The sequence below is a fragment of the Hemiscyllium ocellatum genome, chromosome 16 (genome assembly GCF_020745735.1).
Source record: "Hemiscyllium ocellatum isolate sHemOce1 chromosome 16, sHemOce1.pat.X.cur, whole genome shotgun sequence".
NCBI classification, from domain to species: domain Eukaryota; kingdom Metazoa; phylum Chordata; class Chondrichthyes; order Orectolobiformes; family Hemiscylliidae; genus Hemiscyllium; species Hemiscyllium ocellatum.
In genome coordinates this window covers 8,092,578-8,105,979 of record NC_083416.1, presented here as the reverse complement: position 1 = coordinate 8,105,979, position 13,402 = coordinate 8,092,578, and the positions used below count along the sequence as shown (strand labels likewise).

The following is a 13,402-nucleotide window of genomic DNA, read 5'->3' as shown; positions in this document are numbered from 1 at the left end:
GCTGGGGTATGCAATCAGCTGGGGTATGCAATCAGCCCTGATCCCAGCTGATGATATCCATGATTCCACTCCTGCCTGCTCCCCACAGTCCTTTCGGCCAATTTTCATCAGAAACATATCGATTTCTTTCTTGAATCCGTTGATTGACTCTGCCCCCACTGCACTCTGGGGCACTGAGTTCCACAGATCCATAACTCTCTGGAAGAAGTAGTTTCTCCTTCCTCTCTATATTTGTGATCTCTTGTTCAGGACTGTCCCATAAGAATCATAGAATCCCTACAGTATGGGAGTAGCCCATTCTGCCCAGCCAATCCACACTAACTCTCTAAGGAGCATCCCATCCGGACCTACTACCCTTTGCTAACCCTGTAATAACCACGGCCAATCCACCTAACTTGCACATCTTAGGACTGTGGGAGGAAACCAGAGCACCCGGAGGAAACCCACACAGACAGCGGGAGAATGCGCAGACTCACACAGTCACCTTAGGCTGGAATCAAACACGGCTCTCTGGCGCTGTGAGGCAGCAGTGCTAACTACTGAGCCACCATGCTGCCCACAGGAGAGTGTAAGGGGGATATCTGTTCAATGTCCACTTTATCAATCCCCTTCAGCATATTATGTACCTCAATAGATTCTCCTTCATTCTGCTGAACTCCAGCAAGTACAAGCCCAAGCTGTTCACTTGCAACTCATATGACAGCCCTTTCACCCCTGGGGTCAGTGTGATAACTCTGTCCTCACTCTTTCAGTCTGAATGTGAAAGCACTGCACATTGTGATCACTCCCTCCAAGAGGATCCTTAACAACAAGACCATTTACCAATCCTTCCTCATTACGGTGGCACAGTAGTTAGCACTGCTACCTCACAGTGCCAGAGACCCGGGTTCAATTCCTGCCTCAGACGACTGACTGACTGCACATTCTCCCCGTGTCTGCGTGGGTTTGCTCTGGTTTCCTCCCACACTCCAAAGATGTGTAGGTTAGGTGAATTGGCCATGCTAAACTGCCTGTAGTGTTAGGTGAAGGAGTAAATGTAGAGGAATGGGTCTGGGTGGGTTGTGCTCCGCCTGGTCGGCGTGGACTTGTTGGGCCAAAGGGCCTGTTTCCACACTGTAAATAATCTAATCTAATACTACCAAACCTAAAATAACCAGTTCTTGGGTTGTCTCCAGTGACACATTGGTCGAAGAAGCAGTCCCTCACCAACTCTCTGACTCTTGGTTTGACACATCAAGTTCTGCCCTGCAGTCATTCAGAGGTTAATGCTTCCTTCTTGATGTGTGATGGCCGGAAGTGAACACAACAGTCTTTTATGGAGGTCTGATTATTCAACTCCCTTGAGACACACTGTCATCGAGTCATAGAGGTTTATAGCATGGAAACAGACACTTCGGCCCAACTAGTCCATGTTGCCCAGTTTTCACAATTAATCTCGTCCCATTTGCCTGCACTTGGTCCATATCCCTCCGTACCTATCCCATCCATGTAACTCCAAATGTCTCTTTAATGACAAAATTGTACTCACCGCCATCACTACCTCCAGTTTCCCATCCCAGACACTCGCCACCCTCTGAATGAAGAAATTGCCCCTCTGGGCCCTTTTGTATCTCTCCTCTAAGTGTAGACTTCCTTACCTTGGGGAAAAGCTGTTGGCTATTCCCCTATCTATGCTCCTCAGGATTTTGTAGACCGATATAAGATCATCCCTCGGTTTTTTGCACTGCAGGGAGAAGAGCCTCAGACTATCCAAATGCAAACCTTTCAGTTCAGTTAGCATCCTAATAAAGCTTTTTTGCACTCTTTTGAGTTTAATAATATTCTTTCTATAGCAGGGCGACCAGGACTATACACAATACTCCAAATATGGCCTCACCAACGTCTTGGTACAGCTGTAACAAGATATCCCAACTCCTTCATTCAGTGCTCTCACCAATGAAAGCAAGCATGCTGAAAGCCTTCTTCAGCGTCCTGTCTACCTGTGATTCCACTTTCAAGGTGCTATGAACCTGTACCCCTGAATCACTTTGTTCTATAACACTCCCCAGAGCCCGACCATTGTCTGCATTCGTCCTAGCTGAAAATGTGTTGCTGGTTAAAGTGCAGCAGGTCAGGCAGCATCCAAGGAACAGGAAATTCGACGTTTCGGGCATCAGGGAATTCCTGATGAAGGGCTTATGCCCGAAATGTCGAATTTCCTGTTCCTTGGATGCTGCCTGACCTGCTGCGCTTTAATCAGCAACACATTTTCAGCTCTGATCTCCAGCATCTGCAGACCTCACTTTTTACTGCATAAGTCCTACCCAGATCTGAACCACCAAAGTACCGCACCTTGAATTTATCTAAATTAAACCTTAGTTGATCAAGATCTCGCTGTATTCCCAGATAACCTCCTTTACTGTCCACTGTAGCACTAATGTTGGTGTCATCTGCAAACTTACTAACCATACTTCCTAAATTCTCATCCAACTCATTGATATGAATGATGAATAACAGTGGACTGAGCATCGATCCCTGTGGCACACCATTGGTCATAGGGCCTCCAGTTTGTATAACAAGCCTCTACCACCATACTCTGTCTTTTACCCTCAAACCAATTTTGTATCCAATCCAATTGGCTAACTCTCTCTGGATCCTGTGAGATTTAGTCTAACTCACAAACCACCTTATGTACCTTGTTAAAGGTTTTGCTAAAATCGCTGTTGAAAGAACACATTGTGACTATCCCAAATGAGTTCTTGCATCTCTAAATGCCTGTAAGTCCTGTCTCTCTAACATCTAACCCACAGAGACATTAGGCTTACCGGCCTGTAATCCCCAAGGATTTCCTTGCAGCCTTTCTTAAAAAATGGCACAACATTGGCCACTTTCCAATCTTGTGTACTTCACCTGTAGCTGACGCTGATACAAATATCTCCGCTAGGAGCTCAACAATTCCAGTCCCAGTCGATGTTAGGAAAGTTAAAATCCCAACTATTACAATCTTCTTATTCTTGAGCTATCTGCAATCTCCCTACATATTTGATCTTCAACCTCCAGCTGATTACTGAAGGGCTTACAGTACAATGCTATCAAACTGATCTCCCCCCTTTTTATCTCTCAGTTCTACCCACATAGACTCAGTGAACGAATCCTCAAGAACGTTATCTCAGGAGTGCTGTGACATACTCACTAATTAAAAATACAACTCCCCCTCCACAGCATCTGTACCCCAGAGCATTGAGGGGCCAGCCCTGTCCCTCCCTCAACTGTGTTTCTGTAATAGCTTTAATATCCTACTTACCTGAGGCTGGAATCAAATCTGGGTCCCTGGCACTACGTGGCAGCTGTGTTAACCACTGAGCCACCGTGCTGCCCATAATTTGCATCATGTCAGTAAATTATCATGTTGTCAAAAGATTCATTAGAAGACTGGGAGAAAAAAAGACTGTAAAAAATACAAGCACAAATTAATGTTTTGATGTAATGGTTAATGGAATTGGATACTCACCCTGGATGAGACATAGAACTATAAGTGCCAGGGTCCAGTGTGATGTGGTCATGGTGCAGATTTCACCCATGATGGGACATGTACACACAGCAGACAGGGACAATCAGACTCATTGACACCTGCACAATAGACAAGGGACCACAGTGAACAAAGAGCTGATTTACAACAGGCTTAACAATGGATGCTGAGTGAACTGCTACATATACAGAGCAGGAACTGATCTCTCATTGTATTTGTGGACTCTCACTCTGTCTACACCTCCTTCAGGATATTACAATAATTAAGTGACTATTGTAATTAAGAAAGACTTTAATGTTAATGATTACCTTATTTCTTTATTTTCTACTTATTCTCTGAAGTAACGCTTAACTTTTTAACTCTGTAACTCTTCGAGTAAAAAATGAGGTCTGCAGATGCTGGAGATCACAGCTGAAAACGTGTTGCTGGTTAAAGCACAGCAGGTTAGGCAGCATCTCAGGAATAGGGAATTCGATGTTTCGAGCATAAGCCCTTCATCAGGAATGAGAGAGAGTAGCCAAGCAGGCTAAGATAAAAGGTAGGGAGGAGGGACTTGGGGGAGGGGCGATGGAGGTGGGATAGGTGGAAGGAGGTCAAGGTGAGGGTGATAGGCCGGAGTGGGGTGGGGGCGGAGAGGTCAGTAAGGAGATTGCAGGTTAGGAAGGTGGTGCTGAGTTGAGGGAACCGACTGAGACAAGGTGGGGGGAGGGGAAATGAGGAAACTGGAGAAATCTGAGTTCATCCCTTGTGGTTGGAGGGTTCCCAGGTGGAAGATGAGGCGCTCTTCCTCCAGCCGTCGTGTTGTTATGTTCTGCCGGTGGAGGAGTCCAAGGACCTGCATGTCCTCGGTGGAGTGGAAGGGAGAGTTAAAGTGTTGAGCCACGGGGTGGTTGGGTTGGTTGGTCCAGGCGGCCCAGAGGTGTTCTCTGAAGCGTTCCGCACATAAGCGGCCTGTCTCCCCAATATAGAGGAGGCCACATCGGGTGCAGCAGATGCAATAGATGATGTGTGTGGAGGTACAGGTGAACTTGTGGTGGATATGGAAGGATCCCTTGGGGCCTTGGAGGGAAGTGAGTGTGGAGGTGTGGGCGCAAGTTTTACATTTCCTGCGGTTGCAGGGGAAGGTGCCGGGGGTGTACATTTCCTGCGGTTGCAGGGGAAGGTGCCGACCAAGGATATATTTCCCTCCCTTCCCCTATCAGCATTCCGCAAGGACCACTCCCTTCGTGACTCCCTCGTCAGATCCACACCCCCCACCAACCCAACCTCCACCCCTGGCACCTTCCCCTGCAACCGCAGGAAATGTAAAACTTGCGCCCACACCTCCACACTCACTTCCCTCCAAGGCCCCAAGGGATCCTTCCATATCCACCACAAGTTCACCTGTACCTCCACACACATCATCTATTGCATCCGCTGCACCCGATGTGGCCTCCTCTATATTGGTGAGACAGGCCGCTTACTTGTGGAACGCTTCAGAGAACACCTTTGGGCCGCCCGGACCAACCAACCCAACCACCCCGTGGCTCAACACTTTAACTCTCCCTCCCACTCCACCGAGGACATGCAGGTCCTTGGACTCCTCCACCGGCAGAACATAACAACACGACGGCTGGAGGAGGAGCGCCTCATCTTCCGCCCGGGAACCCTCCAACCACAAGGTATGAATTCAGATTTCTCCAGTTTCCTCATTTCCCCTCCCCCCACCTTGTCTCAGTCGGTTCCCTCAGCACCGCCCTCCTAACCTGCAATCCTCTTCCTGACCTCTCCGCCCCCACCCCACTCCGGCCTATCACCCTCACCTTGACCTCCTTCCACCTATCCCACCTCCATCGCCCCTCCCCCAAGTCCCTCCTCCCTACCTTTTATCTTAGCCTGCTTGGCTACTCTCTCTCATTCCTGATGAAGGGCTTATGCTCGAAACGTCGAATTCCCTATTCCTGAGATGCTGCCTAACCTGCTGTGCTTTAACCAGCAACACATTTTCAACTCTGTAACTCTTACTGCTTTGTAGCTAAACCTTTTCATACCCAGGTACCTTGGTACTTATGATGGCACCTTGTGTGGTGACAATACACACTGATCACTGTATTCCTGTACTTCTGCACCTGAGTAATACTGAACAATACAATCTAAATCTAAATCTAAAACCCCTGCAAGCAAATCATTCAGTGGCTGGAGAGGATGAATCAAGTATCCAGGAAAGGGTTAAAATTCTGGATCCTGCAGGGAGCGATCCAGGAGGAAATGTCACCGCTGTATGCAAGAAATGATGCATTAAAAAAAAATCTTCATTCCCTTTTATAAACTGATCATGGAAATATTGGAGATGATGGAATAAAGGCTGTCAGATGCTCAAAGGGTGGGAGGTCATGGACTGTAGTCTCCAAGTATATGCTCAAACAAAAATGGCAGAATAAGCAATGTTTAGACGGATATGGGCTAAGCAGAGGCTGGGGGATTGGTTTAGTTTGCGGTTATGGTCGGTATAGACTGGTGAGACCGAAGGGTTTGTTTCTGTGCTGTATGACTCTGTGAGTCTATGATCTGTAGTGGGTGGGAGGGTGGCTCATCCACACCTTGAGAGCAATGTCTCCTGCTCCATAGCCCCAGTGTGTCAATATACTCAATGCTGCAAGAAAAGCATGAGGGAGGATGCACACTTGGTGCATTGGCAGGTAGGCCTGACAGTGAATGGAAGCTGTCAAAAAGTGTGGTGTTGGAGAAGCATAGCCAGTGAGGCAGCATCCGAGGAGCAGGAGAGTTGACACAAGCTCTTCATCAGGAATGTTTATGCTCGAAACATCAACTCTCCTGCTCCTCAGGCGCTGCCTGACCTGATGTGCTTTTCCAGCACCACATTTCTTGACTCTGATCTCCAGCATCCACTTTCTCCTGATGAAGGAAGCTCTCTAGGTTGTGGGGCAGGGCAGGGCATAGAGTTTGGAAAGTATCCTTCCATCGCGTATGGCGAGCAACTTCAAGGCTGTATTGATGGGACCATTTGAAACACCGTGGTTAGTGGCCACCATCTCAACTCCCACTGCATCACAAATTGACTCCATCCAAAATCTGAGTGCAGCTGTGAAAGCTGCCATCAAAGTCTTTTTGTTACTTATTCATTCACAGGATATAGCCATCACTGGCTCAGCTAGAATGTATTGCCCATCCTTAATTACCCAGAGGGCAGTAGAGCGTCAACCACCTTGCTGTGGGTCTGGAGTCACATGTAAACCAGGCTGGGTAAGGATGGCAATTTCCTTCCCTAAAGGACATTAGTGAATGAAATAGGTTTTTCTGGCAATCGGCAACAGTTTCATGATCATCATTAGACTCTTAATCCAAGACTTTGTTTATTTGAAATTCCGCCATCTGCCATAGCAGGATTTGAACCTGGTTACCCAGGATTCTGCATTAACCATCCAGTGATAAGAACACAAGGCCATTGCCTGCAGCTTAGCCCACTGCTGTCATGGTTGTAGTTGTCTTTACCCAAAGGAAGCTCTCTTTGCAGTCTTGCAGCCTGTACTCCACGGGGTGGCTAGAATTGGTGAGTATGATCTTTCTGTGAGTGGCAGTGGCTAGGTGTATGACAGACTCACTGTTCTCTCTTGGAGTGCCATTGTACATGCCCTTACCATTGGCACCAGATGGCCGCTGATGATACTGAGAAGGCAGACTCTGGTTCTGAGCTGCTGGACAGCATCTTCCAAGACCATCTACACCAGCAAGACAGGAACTGGGATTATACACAATGGTCAATGGCTGCATTCTGATTGCATTACTGGATATGTTGTTGGATAAAAACATCAATAACGTTTTTTTATAATTGCAGAATCTCATTAAGGGGTTGTGATAATTGGGTACCATATCCCTCCGAACCCTTCCTATTTGTATACCTGTCAGGGTTCCATTTAAATGTTATAATTGTACCAGCCTCCACCATACACACACCACGACCCTCTGTGTGAAAACGTTGCCCCTTAGGTCCCTTTTAAATCTTTCCCCTCTCACCCTAAACCTATGCCCGTGAGCTTTGGAATCCCCAACCCCAGGGAAAAGACCTTTGGACAGTCTCACTGAGATTAAATGGTCCAGGATGCCTATTCCTGCCTCATTTGCCTTGTTTGCTGACTGCTTATCCCGAGGTGCCTTCACGGCTGTTGGTGGCAATGGGCATTATTTCATGTTGGCAATATTGTGGAGGGCACAGCCTGCCTGTGCATCGTATCCAGCGCACACTGGAGAGGTACCCAGGCATCCAACATTCCTTGGAGCTCCATGCCTGTTACACGTGTGGTTGGTGTGTGGGGGGGGATGGTAGCAGAGGAGGGGGTGGGGGGAGGGTAAGTACAGGAATGTCATCAGTAAGGACCACGTGAGGTGTCTCTGCCTTCACACGGCAGCCCTTTCTGGGACAGGAGACTGCCTGCATACAGAAACCTGGCAGTGGGTGCCAACAGTTTGCCGCGATCACACACCGTTCCACAGAGATACAATGGTGGGCCTTGCAGATCCTACAGCCCTGCACTCAGACCGGCCTGGGGGGCGGGGGGAAGCAGAATGGAGGGTTGGATTAGTGGTTGGGGGTTGGGGGGATTGGGGTTTAGGGGGCGGGCGGATTTGTTGTTGGGGGAATTAGGCGAGATTAGGGTTGTTGGGGAGGGGGTATTAGGGTTTAGGAGGTGGAGGGATCAGGGGTTGAGGGTGGGAGGGATTAGTGGTTGGGGATGGGGTCATTAGGTGTTGGGGTGATGGGTGTTTAGGGATTGAGGGTGGATAGTGGGGGTTGAGGGATTGGGGGTAGGGGGATTAGGGGTTGGGGTGGGGGAATCAGGGGATGAGGGTGGGGGGATTGGGATTTAGAGGGTGGGAGGGTTTGTTGTGGGGGGGTTAGGGGAGATTAGGGGTTGTTGGGGTGGGAGGGATTAGTGGTTGGGGATGGGGGGAATAGGAGTTGGGGGTGGGGGGCATTAGGTTTTGGGGTCATGGGGGATTAGGGATTGAGGGTGGGTGGATTAAGGGTTGGGGTGGTGGGGGAATGAGGGATTGGGGGTAGGGGGATTAGGGGTTGGGGATGAGGGATTTGGGGTAGGGGGATTAGGGGTTAGTGGGATGGGATGATTTGCCTACAGAGCGGTTTGCCAGTTGTTGACCATGCCTGGCATGTTTGGGAAGCCCACTCTCCTGGCAAAGCCACATGGCGTCTCATCCAGCTTCTCCCGCCCAGGGAGAAAGTCATTCCCTCGGACCATTTGGACGGATTTTGTTTCCTTCCCAAAGCTCTGTAGCTGCTGGTGTTCCATGGTATGATCTATACACTACTCCTAGTTCCATACGACTGTGACCTTGATGATCTCTGTTCGGTGTGAGACACCAGCCCATGGTCAACCTCCTCATTGAACCTGTGTCACCTGAGGCATCGCACCAAGTTGGGGAGGGGGTGCAATGGCCTGGGGGAGGGAGGTGGCGAGGTTGGAAATGTACCAAGTGCTCCCTCAGTATGCCTTTGGCAGGTTAATCAGCTTTTACCCTCACTCCTCTTCCTCTCTCAGTTTTTGCAGAGATTCCTGTCTGTACCTGCTCAGCTCAGTTTCTGAGTTATGCAACAGAGCTGGAGGCAGAGCAATTACATCACAGATACAGCATACACACTCAGGTACACAGCCCCTCTGTTCCTCTTCAACACGTGCTGCAACTCGCCTTGTGTCTTCTGAACACGGTGAGCTACAGGACTTGCCATAGCAGAGTGAAACCAAAAACACCTCTACAACAGAACAGATTTCTTTCTCTTTCCTGGGATTTGGGCTTGGTTGGCAAGATGAGCATTTCTTGCCCATTCCTAATTGCTCTTGAACTGAAGGGCTTGATAGGGCATTTCAGAAGGTAATTACCACATTACAGAATATTCTTTGTGTATATTCATTAGGGATATTGCCCATCCCTAATTGCCCAGAGGGCAGTTAAGAGTCGACCAACATGCTGTGAATCTGGAATCACATGTAGGCAAGGATGTAGGTCACTGGGTAAGGATGACTGATATACTTTCCTAAAGGACACTAATAAACCAGATGGGGATTTACAACAACCAGAAGTGATTACACAGTTGCCATGAGAGGTGGGAGAGGAAAGATTTAAAAGGGGCAACTTTTTCACACAGAGGGTGGTGCATGATGAGGGGGTGGAGGCTGATACAATTACAACATTTAAAGGCACCTGGATGGGTAGAATGAATTGGAAAGGTTTAGAGGGATTTGGACAAATGGAACAAGTTAAATTTAAAATATCTGGTTGGCATGGATGACTTGAAGTGAAGGGTCTGTTTCTATGCTGTACATCTCTATGAGGCCAAAGTTTAAACACCGAATGTTTGATCAGTTTCAAATTTCACCTTGTGCCAACAATGGGATTTGAGCTTGTGTCCCCAGGACATTAGCCAGCGGGTCCAGATTACTGGTCTGGTGACACGACAGCAACACCAATGTCTCCTCCGTTTGGAGTAAAGTGTAAGCTGGACATGTTAAGGACAGCAGATTTCCTTCCATTAACGATGTTAATGAACCTGATGGGTATCCCACAAGGATCAGTATTCGTTTCATGGCAACGTTAGTGGATGTAGAGCAATATTGCAAATTTATAATTGCATTAAATGCTGTTAAATATTAAATTGCATAAATCCGTGTCCCTAGAATATCAACCACGGTTTCTGGATTACTGATCCAGTGAATTAACTCTTACATCACCACCTTCCATTGAAGATTGGACCTTTGTATAGCACTGGGTGGGAGACCCTAAAGCTAGTTAACGCTTGCTCAGCTAAGGAAGACTACACAACGTTCAGTGGGTTTATTCGGGGCAAGTTTGTGAGAAGTGTGTCAAATTATCCAGAATGGTTGGTTGATTCCACAATCGCCTCACACCATGGGCAGACACACCATGGGCAGTCCCAGGAATACGATCAACATGAGACTCTGCATGGGATGCACAAGCAGAGGCTGGGTTAGAAGGAACTCAGGAACCCAAAACCACAGCCCTAGCCTTGTGGAGAGATGACCGATACAATTCTATTCCTGTTCACAAATTTGCTGAATAGTTTCAAGCTCAGTCCAATCTACTGCATCAGAGCAAACTACTGCAGATGCTGGAATCTGTACTGAATACAGAAAATACGGGATCTCCAGCAATTTCCAATCCAGCGAGCGTTTGATGGAAGATGGAGCAAGTAAAGGTTTTGGTTAAAGTGCTGAAGGGCAATATTGATAACGCTCACACCAGACCACCAGCTGCAGTTGGCAGAATGGAAACTTTACTTCATTCACCAGCTGCCAGTGTCATTCATACTGACAGTTACTAATGTCTCTGTCTCTGTCTCTGTCTCTGTCTCTGTCTCTCTGTCTCTGTCTCTGTCTCTCTCTCTCTCTCCCTAAAAGGCCTTCCAACATCGCTCCCCTCACGCAAACTCTGATTTCAAACAGTCTCCTCAGAGGGATTTTCGATCTGAAAATCCAAAACGACCATCAAGATTTCACAGAATATTCAACCCATCAAGATCTTAGAAGAAGCAAGCAAATCCACACTTCATTCCTTCATATTTTACATTCTTCTGATTTACAGTCAATATTAAAGCTCACTATTGAATCTGATGGTACAATCCTTACAGGCAGTGCATTTCCAATCAGATAATTTCGCTGTTTGTTCTCTGATTATTTTGCCAATTATTTGAAGTGTTAATCTTCTAATCATCGGTCTTTATTTTATATTTAATGTTAATTGGTAGCGTCTTTGAAATTCTTTTAAAATTAATTCCCCTTCTACATCATTTCAGCAATAGCAAAAGATTTTTAATTCAAAATTTACTGATGTCAAAAATATGACATCATATTCATTCAGTTTAAATATATGCTTTACACAGCCTCAACTTCTACTGACTTCATCTGAATGCGAAAATGAACATGTTCCTACCGTCCACTTTAACCAACCTTCTTCAGCACAAAGCTGCTGTTAAGTCGACGATCTCTGGCAAGTCAGACTATGTTCTCGTTCGCTCTGTAACACCGGAGGAAAAGGGCTGCAGTGAATGAGGGCAGTAGGAACCCGAGTTATAGAAGACATGACAACACCAACACACACGTCCCACAAACCAGAAGCAGAGGCAAAAATAGGAAGTAGTTATTGTAAATGAGCCTCCTTTGAAAAGTAATCAGGGTTAGCATGCAAACATGGCAACGCAGTAACAGTCTGTAACAGGTACTCCCGGTGCTCTGGTTTCCTCCCACAGTCCAAAGATGCACAGGTTAGGTGAATTGGCCATGCTAAATTGTCCATAGTGGTAAGTGAGGACTGCAGAGTTGATAATTTGGTGTTGGAAAGGCACAGCAGGTCAAGCAGCATCCAAGGAGCAGGAGAATGGACATTTCGGGCTCATTCCTGATGAAGGGCTCTTCCCCAAAGTATTGATTGTCCTGCTCCTCAGATGCTGCCTGACTTGCTGGGCTTTTCCAACACCACACTCTCGATTCTAAATTGCTCAGGGTGTCCAGAGATGTGTGGGTTAAGGGCGTTAGTCAGTAAAAATGTAGAGCAATAAGGTAAGGGAATGGGTCAAGGTGGGATACTCTTCAAAGGGTTAGTGTGGGGCCAAATGGCCTGTTTTCACACTGTAGGGATTCTATATAATTCTACATGACAACACCAATACACACGTCCCACAAACCAGAAGCAGAAAAAGGAAGTCGTTAGGTAAATAAGCCTCCTTTAAAAAGTAATCAGTGTGAGTATACAAACATGGCAACGCAGTAACTGTCTGTAACAGGTACCCAAAACAACAACAGCAACAAAACAAGCTCCATGTCACAGAATCATACAGCAGAAAAGAGACCCTTCAGCCCATCTGGCCTGTGCCGACCCATCTATACTTTTCACCACTTGACCCATAGCCAGGAATGTTAAGTCATATCAAGTGTTCATCCATGTACATTTTAGATGTTGTGAGGTTTTCCATCGCATGGCAAAGCAGGACAAATTCAACCTGACTGAAAAGGGTCTATTACTGTGCTGTATGACTCTATGATTCTATCACTCGTGCCACACAAATACCAGGTCATGACCATCTCCAATAAGAGATGATCAAACCATCACCTTATGACATTCAATGGCGTTGTCATCACTGAATCCTCCACTATCTATGTCTTTGGGGTTATCATTGACCAGAAACTCACCATATGAAGATCATGATGACAGGAACTGGTCAGAGGTGAGGAATACTGCAGCGCGTAGCTCATCTCCTGACTCCCCCACCCCCCGCTTCCCCCCCCACCCCCCACCACCAAAGCCTGTCCACCATCGACAAGGCACAAGGCAGGAGAGTGATGGAATATTCCCCACTTGCCCTGGATGGGGGTAGCTCCAATAGCACTCAAGAGGTTTGACACAGAGGGGAGTCTGAGTCTGGGATTTATCTGCTCTGTCTGTGTTTCTTTCCATCTCTTCACTTCTCTCTCTCCCTTCTGTTTTATTTTTCCCTTGTATTTTATTTTACTCACCTCTTGGTGAGGAATTCGGCTGTGGTGTTGGCATCAGCCGCTGTGAGTCAGCCGAGCGGCACAGACCCGTGATGGTCACATCGGAGACAAGTTCAGGTTCCCGGCAGTGTCTGCATCGTCGAGGTGGTCCTAGCACTGACTCAACATCACGTTCAGCTTCCTTTCTCTCGGTGGCTCTGGGGTTGGGGGGGATTGGGGTTTGCCAGAGTGGAGAATGCGGTGTGGATCCGGCTGTTCGTCGCGGCTGCAGACTGGTGGCTCCTTCCACTGGCACTGATTTGGTGGCGGCTGAAGGTGAGGTGGGACCCGTCCCATCATCCCAATGGCCTGGGTTTTCCTTGAGGCTCCTGTA

At 47.5% G+C, this 13,402-nt stretch overlaps 1 protein-coding gene across 6 annotated transcripts in view; it reads right to left on the bottom strand.

Moving 5' to 3' along the window:
* LOC132823137 (sialoadhesin-like) overlaps positions 1–11,637 on the bottom strand; it is a 79,280-nt gene extending 67,643 nt beyond the window's left edge. For 4 of the 6 annotated variants that reach the window (XM_060836688.1, XM_060836686.1, XM_060836691.1 and 1 more), the window contains exons 1-2: positions 11,471–11,637; positions 3,491–3,609 (exon numbers count right to left, since the gene is read on the bottom strand). In XM_060836688.1, coding sequence (XP_060692671.1) covers positions 3,491–3,560 — 70 coding nt within the window. In that variant the 5' untranslated portion in view covers positions 3,561–3,609; positions 11,471–11,637. Of the gene's footprint in view, positions 1–3,490; positions 3,610–11,470 lie in introns of those variants that run through there. The other 2 variants (XM_060836687.1, XM_060836689.1) reach the window with 2 other exon arrangements.
* Positions 11,638–13,402: the final 1,765 nt, after the last annotated feature.